The sequence below is a fragment of the Sphaeramia orbicularis genome, chromosome 19 (genome assembly GCF_902148855.1).
Source record: "Sphaeramia orbicularis chromosome 19, fSphaOr1.1, whole genome shotgun sequence".
Lineage (NCBI taxonomy): Eukaryota > Metazoa > Chordata > Actinopteri > Kurtiformes > Apogonidae > Sphaeramia > Sphaeramia orbicularis.
In genome coordinates, this window is record NC_043975.1 from 28368102 (window position 1) to 28380381 (window position 12280).

Below are 12280 nucleotides of genomic sequence, written 5' to 3' on the forward strand. Positions count from 1 at the left end.
ATTAACCTATTAGTGCATGTCTTTGGATGGTGGGAGGAAGCCGGAGTACCCGGAGAGAACCCACGCAGACACGGGGAGAACATGCAAACTCCACACAGAAAGGTTCCACCCCCCGTCGAATGGTGTTGGAATCGAACCCAGGACCTTCTTGCTGTGAGGCACGAGTGCTAACCACTGCACCACCGTGTCGCCCATAATTAACAATTGATTTACACTCAAACATGTTACAGCAGATCAGCTTTATCAAGAACAGCAAAGTTAGAGTAATGGTATGAACTGCAGTGTTTGGGATGTTGCATAAGTGTCCACTGTTTTGGCTGATATGGAACTAAAACAAAACCCATGAATATACGAGAACAGCTGGAGAATAACTGTCCACTGTACTGACCACTATGCATGAAAGGGTGAAAGAAGTATTCTAATTGCAAAAGCGTATTTAACAGTTGTACAGAGTATGAGACAACTTATAAATGTACATTTTATTCTGCTCAGACGTTTTATGTCAATAATAAACATCTTCCGTGCTCACAGCTGCAACGAAGACATAAACAAAACTCATTCAGTTCCTAAACTAACTGTTAATCATAAGCAAGTCCAAGTAAATATTTGGAAAAGTTCACAAATCTGCATGATTAATCAGTAAGAACAACAAGTCAGTTTCCAAATGGTTAAACTCATGCAGGAACAGGTTTAATACAGTGAATAGCAACATCAAATGATTATGTTATGACTTTTACATCATTTATTCATTAATTTTCCAAACCACTAAATCCTTGGGAGGGTCCCATGGATTAGTGGAGCCACCACGGTGTAAACGCTGAGTTCACCCTGGACGTGTTTCCAGTTTATCACAGGGCTGACACATGCAGATCAACACCCATTCACTCACATTCACACGTTTGGGTGATTTACATTGACCAATTAGCCTATTAATGTACAAATTTTTGGTGGTGGGAGGAGGCTGGAGTACCTGGAGGGAACCCACGTGGACACAGGGAGAACATAGAAACTCCACACATTAAGGCTGGGATCCAACCATGACCATCTGGGTGTGAGGGGACAGTTCTAACACCTGGACCATCATACCACCCTGTTTACATCATTTATACATACTGTAAAAGCCTCATTTATATTTTAATACTCAACTTAAACATCAAAACTGTTAATGTAACTGTTATGTAGAATAAAACACATATGCAGTTGACATTATGCATATATGCATCCATGGAACATAGAATTGTACATAATTGTACACTTTCTTCACCACAAGTCACCATCATGCTGATGGTTTGTCAAACATAAAAGATGATGTTTGTTCTTCTGCAACAGATAAACACTGATCTGCTTTTCAACCTGCAAAACTACATCATATGGTGGTGGAAAAAAGTTTTTGGACACCCTGTGCATCTATATTATAAAAGCCAAGTGGCCTCTGTGTGTGTGTGTGTGTGTGTCTTGGGATTCACACAAAATCCATAAAGAGCTGACTGCTGTAGTTTGGCATACTTGTGTAGTTTTGGTCAAGGAACAGACTAGTGAAAATGGCAAGTATTTGGGGAGATATTAGTAATTTTGGAATTCCGTAGCCTTAAAATCATGTTGCTATACCCAGAAGGCTTTGGCAGTGACTGCTGGACAAATGCGGTAATGATAATAATAATGGATTAGATTTATATAGCGCTTTTCTATGAATGCATACTCAAAGTGCGTACAGTGGATCCATTATTCATTCACTCTCACATTCTCCCTCTGGTGGTGGTAAACTACATTTGTAGACTGACAGAAGCGTGGCTGCCAGTTTGCACCTACGGCCCCTCCGACCACCACAAACATTCATACACATTCATACACCAGTGTGAGTAGCAGCACTGGAGGCAAGGAGGGTGAAGTGTTTTGCCCAAGGACACAACAGCACATGGACAGAGCGAGATTCGAACCGCCAACCCTTCCGTTATTGGACGACCCGCTCTACCATCTGAGCATTGGCCGCCGACAAATGTGGTACAGCTTACACAAATCAACAACAGCATAAAAACTACCACATCTAAAACCCCTGGATCCCCATGGGTCAACACACTAGTTTGTAAGTAAGTTTTATTTATAGAGCACTTTTCAAAAACGGGGGGTCACAAAGTGCTTTACAGTGCAAGATACAGTTAAGAGCAATCAAAAATACAGAATAAAATACAGTTTTAAAATGCAATAAATACATAAAGTGCAGTCCGTTTGTAGCAGCCCTGAGTCAGTTGCATTTAAAATGCCTGCATGAACAATAGTGGCTTAAGGTGTTTTTTAAAGTCTCAACAGAGTCCATGGATTGTAGGTGTAGGGGGAGATCATTCCTGAGATCCCAATATATTGCATTAAAAATCACTCTGAACTCATTGAACTTTGCCAAATATTGTGCCATTGTTGAAACTGACATGCTCCTTTCTGCACATGCTCTGTTCCATCAAGGTCAATCCTGGATGTTTCAAGACGATAATGAAACACATCTAAGGTATGACATGTTGAAACTTTTTAACAATAAACAAAAAAAATCAATTGCGTTTGTCTGCTGCAGCCACACCTTCTGAAACACAAAAAAAGGTTTTTCCACAAATTCAGGATAATATTTGAGATTGTGTAAAACTGTAAAGATGTCTGAAAGCTTTTTCTTCCACTGCTGTATTATTATTATAGAAACACACACACAAACACACACATATTGTAGAAAGACACACACACACTTATTATTATAGAAACACACACACACACACAAACACACACAACTGTATTCTTTTAAATGAAATTACACAACAAACATTAAACAGTAGACACAGTGTGGTATTCAGGTATGTTTTAATATTTATTATGAGTATTTACATTGAAAGCTCATTCTGATTATATTAAAATGCTGAGTTCCGTAGATGAATGGTGCCAAAATTCTTTTGTGTGCAACTACAACATATGATCACAAACAGTGGAGGTAAACACAATGTGACCTGAGCTTTCAGCCAAGTCTGTCCTTGAGTATTAGTTTCATACAGTGTTTACGGAATAAGACTTCAAGTATGATTAAAGCCATATATTGACATGTTACATTTGCGGTCTTTGTTGTGGAGATGTGAGAAACTCCTTACTTCACCTGCTGTTAAAAGACATCATTGTGTAAAGTTAGCATCTTGAAGTAGTAGTAAAAGGTTTTGTATAAATCTTGAATGACTTTTTTTTTTTTTTTCTATTAATCAGAGTAATTTCAGAGGCAGAGACCATTGTGCATGTCTGACTGTTCGGCACGTCAACGTATTCCTTTAATGCTACTGTAGGTTGACTGGCAGTGTAATGTGCGTCATCTCATCTGGCACCTGTTCTATTGTGCAGTTTCATACTTTTACTGGTTAAAAAAGCAGTGTATGTTTATTACAACCTGATATATAAGACTCCCCAAATGACTAGCACTCAAAGGCTGCTGATATCGCTTTTTTTTTTTTTTTAAATCTTGATAGGTAGGTAAAGACTATATGAATGTGGTTTTTTTTCTTTTCCACTGAACACATACTGGGAGTCAACTTCTTAATGTTTTGTGTAAATAAACATATTTATTGCTTATCATATGCGCCTGGTCTGACAGTAACTAAATTTTCTGAGGCCTTTCATAGACAAAGCATAGTGGAGATCAGGTTAAATACTGAATACATGGAAGCCAGATCTGAATATTTATAACTTGGCTCTATGTGGACAGGGAGATGTCGTGTTTAATCCGACATCTGTGTCAGTACTGTATCTTTCAGCTTGAACTTTTAAAATGTCTTTCAGAGTCGTTTAAGATGCAGACAGAGGACAATTTGAAGGAAAATCCTGATGGGAGTGATCTTTTTCAGATCTCAATCCTGAATAATTTCCTCAAATATCAGTTGGAGCAGCAATTGTGATCACATATGAGTCAGTTTACAGTGCCTGAGTTTGGAAACACCTAGACTTTACCCTTATTGAGAGACATGTGCATGTTCTTATTGTTTATACACAAAAAAACCTGGTAATTTAAAAGGCACAAAGATTTACATTGACCAAACAAATGCATAAATGTACAAGTTCAAAAGGTGCAAAAGGCTTAATACTGTCACCTTAGGCAACAGCAGTAGATTATGGATGAAACACATGTTCCACTTCACGAGTCTATGTTCACAACACAATTGGAGAAACATATATTATACACACGTAGGTTAAATCCTCTACAGACCATGACTAATTGGAATGATGCATGGAAAACAATGGAAAACAGTTTGATGATTCACTATCGATACATTCAATACTTCAACATCAATTTCACCAGCAAGACAAACACCAGACAAAAAAACAGTCTATTCATGGAATGGGCTCCTCAGTCACCTAAACCTGTTGAACAGTACTGGGATGAACTGGTACAGTTAATATGAAATATGAAATAAATATTTTTTCCAGTATGTTTTACTCAGACATGGTTAAGTATTTTGGTTCAATGTTTGGACAAACTAATGGCTCAGACCCCAGTTAGAGTCTGTAACACTGGGAAAAATCTTTGGTGGACATGAAGTTTAACTTTTTCTACATCAATACTTGTACATTTATATATTTATTTGGGCTTAATAAATCTTCGTATCATTAAATTACTGAGTTTTTTGCATAAAAACAAAGGAACATGCATTTGTCCATTAAAAATAATAATAGAGTGGGTGTTTCCAAACTTTTGACAAGCATCGTACCAAAACAAATAATTGTAGTTGTACAGATGAAGCCAATTATTCATATTCTCCATATATAGGGAACATGCTTGTTTGGCACGGACCTCACAAAAAAATCACTACTATCTCCATTTTTTAGATTTTTTTTTTTTTTTCAGTGAAAATGCAAAAAAAAAAATCATCATTCCCACCAAAATCTTGTCTCACATTACAATATCTAATGAAGTAATCACACTCTGACTTTTTGGCGTATAATTTCTTCGGTCTTATCTTCAATTTGTCACCTGTCTGATTCCCTGCAGCCTAAATAATCAGGCAACATTTTTAGAAATCCAACTTTCCTCAAACACACTAAAAGTACAGATCCGGACCTCCTCTCGCTAAAACAAGCCGATAAGTGCTTGCAAACTCCGAGGCAGGAAGTGTCCTCCTCTTCTAGCCTTGTGCTTCCAGTCAGAGTAGCAGCGAGTCACTGCTGTGTATTAACTACTCAACTGTATGATACACTATTTACAACAGCACCCATATTCAGCATACTCGTATGCATATTGTTCATATATGGATTACATATCATACAGTGGGACAAAACATTCGGTGTGTACATGTGCAACTGTCTATCCAGCTCGGCTGCAGTAAAGTACTCGGATGTCAGCACAGAGACAAAACAAGCGATTGCTTCCTTGCAGGATTGAACTATACATTCATACATTGATGCATATTATGTAGAAGCATTGATTTAGGATGAGCTACTGTTTGATAATGACAAGCAGCAAAGAGGGAGTACAAATTATGGCTATTACTGTGGAATGTAAAGGTCTAACAACACGCAAACAACCCTGGTCTAGGGGGGTAAAATGTCAACATTCATTATTTGGTGATATTTATACACTTGTATTACAGTTATATTTGCTGAAACAAGATGGTGCATTCAAACAACCAGGTTGGTTGAATTCTCCATGATCTAACATACGTTAAGTGTGTATTAATAGGATTTAACAGCTACTCTCAGCTGCCAAATAAGTTATAACCATGAAAAGGATATGGCCTTCTTCCGAGAAATAATTTAAAGGGTAAAGCATGAAATCAGCTGAAATCAGTGGAAGGGAAAAGAAATATGAAGAGTTTAGACTCACTTCAGTTAAGGGCTCAGTGTGTGTCCAGGAGTCTTATTATGTCAATGAAAGTAAGACAAAAAGGTAGCAAATAATGGTGGTAAGATGCACTTAGAACCTGACTGTCCCTGACATTCATTCTGATCTGACTGAAAACACCCTCTGGGCTTTCATCCAATGGGCAAATAATACTTCCAAAGGGAGAAAATATTGATATAGCACTGATGGAATCGGAAAAGGAAATAGGAAAGGTCTGAGGGCTCTTATCCATTTGCAGAGACAGACATCTTTTTTGTCTCCTCAGAGCAGACTGGACCCAGTGTACAGAAGACAGGACAGCTGAGAGATACTCAAACTCCTGAAGATCTGGAGAGAGAAGTAATGAAGGAAGAAGATGAAGAAGATAAGGGAAGGAAGGGACAGAGAAGGAAGACAGAAATTAGATTTAACAGTGTGAAACACCAGTTTAGTTGAATGAAAATACAGGAAGGGGAATGGGGAAGGGGTAATGAGGATACATGTGTTAATAACACAAACGGAACCTTCAAAAGGTGTTCACCTTTTATTATTTAATATTACAAAGTCAACACAGCAGCGATATTCAAGAAATGGTGGAAATATAAAGTAATGTTTCCATACAGTAAAGGTTCAGGTGTAGAAATTAAGTTAAAATGCAAGAGATTCACAAGTATGTGGCAGATATGTGAATGTACAGTAAGTGGTGATAAGATACAGGCGTAGGTGAATTGTATAAAATGGATGGCATAAAGTTGACATGAAGACGTAATAGCTGACATGAAACAACGATCAGGATGGAAAAGCAGGATCATACCTTCCTCTTCGGATGTTTCTGGATCCACAGCAAGACAGGAAGAAGGAGGAAGTACCAGACAATATAAAGAGAGAACAAGTGAAATAGAAACACAGGGAAAAAAAAAAAATCAACACCTGTTCTGTGAGAGAGCAGAAAGAAGAGTGAAGAAAAACATGCAGCGAACCCAAGGCCATAAGGAAGCAAAGCGCAAGTGAAAGGTTCTGTATCATCTGTCATCCAGAGGCTAAACTCCACAGGGGCATTTACCACAGCCGCATCAACTCTGCAGGTTTGATGCTATCCTGAGATGAAAACTACAGATTGCAGTCTGAGGCTTGCCTTATCGTTTAGTTGCATGCTACAGACATGCCACAGCAAAGCCAGAAGGAGGCCAAACAGCAGTGGAGAATGTGAATAAAACAAAAGGAAACGAGGTCAGATCTAGTCGGAACGGCAGCAGTAAGAATCAGGCGGTTTCATCGACTGCGTTAGTACCAAAGATAAAAGCAAACAAACAAAAAAAGCGATGAAATAATATTTTGATCTTTAAAGCTGTATTACTCGCCTTCTCTAAAAAAAAAAAAAGGACGGTCGATTTTTATCTTCAAGACATAATGTTTTTGAGCGATATTTTAGCTGCTACAGTGTCCAAAACTGAGGGAAATATTTCGACAGACAGAATATGGTGCAACTTGAGAAAATTCATAAGCACAAATAAATGAAGAAAACATCTGCACTTTAATACTGCACCGTAAACAGTCAAAACACAGAAAACAGGCACGTTTGTTGTGAAGTGTTCCTGCATTTGTCTGTCTTCATTTGCAGTACATACGTTGTCAAGCTGATGATGTTTTTTTGTTTTGTTTTGTTTTTTAAATTTGCTTGTTTTCTTAAGTTGCAGTGCCCTGACCTCTAGTGGCCACTGTGTTTCATGTACAACCTTGTTTTATCCAACCAACAGCCCAAGACCTGAGGAATTTCATTTTTTAATGACATAAAACAGACTGAAATGTAAACTGTTATCAGAGTGTGTGGAAGTGTATAATAAATTGTTAAATAATGGGTAATTCCAGTTCAATTCACCAGATCTCAGAAACTGACCATCTTTGATTTATATCATATTTTCAGTCACTCAGCCACAAATTTAGATATACAATACAAATACACAGCCTGGCCAAAGAAAAAAAACACGTGCAATATTTCGTTTGATCACTTTAACTTTGATTACAGGACACATTCACTTTCTTCTTCTTTCTTTACTTCCATAGTTGCATTGATTTTTCAGCAAGATCTTGTACTGATGATGACAGAGTTGAACCGCTACACAAAGTCTACTCCATCACATCCTAAACAATCACAATTTGAGCCTGAGGAATCCTGGGATTGTCCGATCTTTATGCTCCCAAAAAAACTTACTGTGTTTTCAGAAATGAGAAGTTACTCATTGCATCAGTTAGAGTTAAAGAAATGAAACATACTAATCACTCCAGTAATTATCCAATGGAAGGATCTGAACTATAATAATAATAATAATAATAATAATAATAATAATAATAATAATAATAATAATAATAATACAAATTACATTATTATTAACTCAGCAAATAGTTCAGATCCTTCCATTAGATGGATGAGAAACACAGGAGAAATAAATATTAAAATTTGATGTGCTTCAGATACAAATGTTCTCTGACGCATAAATACCATCTTTATTAGTTTTCAACGAGCTGATTTGGCAAATATGCATCTATGGATCTTCTTAAACCACAGTTAAAGACAACTTGTACCTTAGAGCAACTCCTGAACTTTCCATGCATCTATCATGAATAATTCACATGACTTCTTGGATTTAGCATCTTTTTCTGTTCTACTCATTTTTACAAAGACCCAGTATCTCTGATGAAGATATAGGACTGAAATTCTGTCTGGGATTTAAAAACTCTGATTCAGTCTGATAACATTATTTTCTGAAAATATGAAGTAAATCAGAGATGGTCAGTCTGGATCCTCTGGTGATTTCCAATAGACTGATCCTAATGTAAAAATAAAATTAAAAAATAAAAATCAACAAACAACAATTTTTATGTAATTGTAATGACCAACTAATCAATCACCAAGTCTAGGTGTTTTTACAATTTATTATTAATGATACTACAATCAAAGTGCCAAAGAAAGTTAAATAATGTACTAAACATATGGCCGAGTTCAGATTTCATAGCAGATGCTCAATGATCAAAAGGATCTCATTCACATGATGTTTGTCTCCTAAAACCAGCGGGTGAGGTCGGCTGCATCTGCTTCAACCTCATTCAGTCTCTGGTTGTGAGTATGGATCAGACAACAAGCAGAGAAGCATTCTGGGATGCAGAGCTGCAGGCATGTGTGTTAGCTGACAGAGAGACACGGCAAGCACACACAGACGGAGGCATGCCAGAGCCCTTACTTAAATCCCCAGCCAGTTCCCCCCAGGACTATCGCTGCCAGCAGAATTGCACCAGCAACCGAACCTATTATGATATTGGTACCACTGGGACCTGTGGGAGTGAAGGAGTCAGCCAGTGAAGCATCAGGAATAAAAACAGTGTTCAAGAGTGCCGAGTACAGAGACTAAAAAAGTCCCTCAACATGAAGTAATTACAACTGATATTAAACCTGACATATTGTATGATGGTGGTAAAGGGTCAGCGCTCATACACTAATAGTCTATTCCAGGGGTGTCAAGCTCATTTCGGTTCAGGGGCTAAATGCTCCCAGTTTGATCTCAAGCAGATTGGACCGGAAAAATAATAGAATAAAAACCTATAACTAATGACAACTCCAAATTTTTCGTCTTTGAAAATGTAAATATTATCATAATTTTTAGCCAATTACCTCCGCCAAGGAGGTTATGTTTTTACCAGCGTTGGTTTGTTTGTTTGTCTGTCTGTCTCTCCGTCCGTCCGTGTGCAAGGTAACTCAAAAAGTTATGGACGGATTTGGATGAGAATTTCAGGATATGTTGATACTTCACAAGGAACAAATGATTAAATTTTGGTAGTGATTTAGGGGGGGGGTAGGGTTAGAGTTAGGGTTAGGGTTAGTTCTAGTTTTTTTTCTTTTTTGCACAAAAACAAACTATCCTTTCACAAAAATTGTGAATAACATGAACAACCTGAAATTTCTTTGGAAAAATAAGTGCAATTTTAACCATATTATGCCTCAACTTATCATTTATACATATGCATTACAACTTCCAGATCACAGTAGGTCTACAATGACATAAAACATCTATTGACAGGTATCATATTGCTAAAATTTTGGAGTCATTATTTAAGGATATTCTGCTAATGGCCCGACCCACTTGAGATGAAATTGAGCTAAAATGAGTTTGACACCCAGTGGGCCATATGTTTGACAAACTTATTTTAGTTCAGGGGCCACATCCTCCCAATATGATCTGAAGTGGGCTGGACCAGTAAAATAATAACACAACCATCTATAAATAATGTCAAATCCAAAAATTTCTCTATGTTTTAGAGTGAAAAAAGTAAAATTATATTATGAAAATATTCACATCTGAAAACTATCCTTTAAAAAATGTGAATAACATGAACAAACATGAAAAAACTGACAATTTATTAAGAGAAGTAAGTGCAATTTTAACAGCATTATGCCTCAGTTTATCATTTACACATGAGCATTACAACTGTGCCTTTTTAGATCCACTGTGATCTGTCAAACATTTAGGAACAGACAGAGCATTGTTAAAATTGCACTTATCTCTCTTAAGACACTTCAGGTTGTTCATATTTGTTCAGGTTATTCACTGTTTTGTGAAAGGATAGTTTATAAATGCAAACATTGTCATAATGTAATTTTAGTATTTTACTGATCTGACCCACTTGAGATCAAATTGGGCTGAATGTTGCCCTTGAACTAAAAGTATATCTTATTTAATATCTTAAGTGTAATTTTTGTATTTCACAAATTCATCCCACTGGCCAAATTGGACCCTTTTGCGGGCTGATTTTGGCCCGTGAGCCATATGTTTGACACCCATGTTATAGGCAATTAGTTATAATAACTGATAAACACCGAAGTGGCAAACAGACAGAGCTAAAATATTAATTCTTTCAGTCAGTGAATGGGAGGTGGCTGCGTAACTACAAAGGCAGTAAATAATGTGCATTCTTTCGTGTGGAGCAGTAAAATTCGGTAAAATACTACAAATTATGGGAAAAAGGAACAGTAAATGAAAAACAACCAGCAAACTGCAAATAGTGAATTTGCCCCTGGGGATCTATGAAGTTCTGTATCTGTAAATAAGATGCACGCTTTGCATACTGTATATTGTTAGCTTTGTTAATTATGTTTAGTATATACATTGCACATGTGCATTAAAGCTGCAATACTTCTTAGGCTACATAGTTTCTTTGTGCCCTTCAGCAAAAATTTCACAGTTAACTTTCAATATACTGTAATTCAAGTGATATGAGAGGACTGCTTCACTTATGGGCTGTGGAAAATGTACTCCGTGTTGCAGCTTTTGTCTAATCACAGGTTTTTTCAGGCATCATTATAACTGTGACTGACAGTTATAATCACCAATCACTGATTAGATCCAGTCAGTTTCAACCTCAACATGATTCCGCTGCTCTTCTAAGTTTTCACTTTTATAAAACAACATCAGTTCAGTCATCTGTATGTGTACTTAGTCTTTTGATTTAGACTGAGAAGACAGATCTGCAAAAGGAGGATGAGTATTGTCAAATTTTGGCATTTTTCCCCCATGATTTCAGCTCCTGCAGCTTTAATGTTTCATTCTGTTATTTTACTGTGTACACTTTGCATATGATGATACTTATATTTTACTGTATTTTATTTATTTGCATTATAAGCATTTTTTTGTTGTTGCTTGGTATGTCCATGAACCGTTCAAGGCTATTTTAGTTTACAAAAAAAAATCACCAGTTTAACCTTTTTTTTTTTTTTTTTTTAGCTGAGATTAAAGCAACAGTTGATAACAAATACATCAGAACTACAACGTACAACACAGTACAAAAACTAAAACAAAAAGGAATTCAGGTAAAATTAACTTATTTTTCCTTCCAGGGTTAATAATTTATGGTGTTCAATAATACCACAGCTTTGTAGTGCATCATATTGGATGTCATGTATTCTTTTTTCCTACCTTTTTCAAGACAGTCCTCATAATACGCAGGAAAATTAACTTAAATCTGAAACTATACAATCCCTAAAAATGAAAATAAAACGTACATGACCATACCAGGACCATCCTAGCTCTGGGAGAGTTCATGCTGTTATGTTTATCTGCTGTAAACTGTGTGGTTACCTCTGTATTTCTCTGGACCCTCTGGTGGAGTGGGGATGGGGATGGGGTCAAACACACTGCAGTCCTTCCCAGTGTAGTCGGGATCACAGATACACTTCACCTCATTACTGCAAGTCTGCAACACAAGGACACCGGGTAAGCTAGGGGTGTCAAAGTCATGCTAGTTCAGGGGTCATGTACAGCTCAATATGATGTCAAAAATGATGGACCAGTAAAATAATAACAGTGAAAAAAGAAAAATATAGTATGAAAATGTTTACATCTACAAAGTTTCCTTAAAATATGAATAGCATGAACAACCTGAAATGTCTTAAGAAAA

General features: G+C 36.8%; 1 protein-coding gene across 1 annotated transcript in view; it reads right to left on the reverse strand.

Annotated features, from left to right (window-relative positions):
• Positions 1–2826: 2826 nt before the first annotated feature.
• Positions 2827–12280, reverse strand: part of adam11 (ADAM metallopeptidase domain 11) — a 42440-nt gene continuing 32986 nt past the window's right edge. The window contains 3 exon segments of the mRNA XM_030122347.1: positions 2827–6181; positions 6648–6665; positions 11962–12076. Of these exon segments, the coding sequence (XP_029978207.1) occupies positions 5850–6181; positions 6648–6665; positions 11962–12076 (465 nt within the window). The 3' untranslated portion in view covers positions 2827–5849.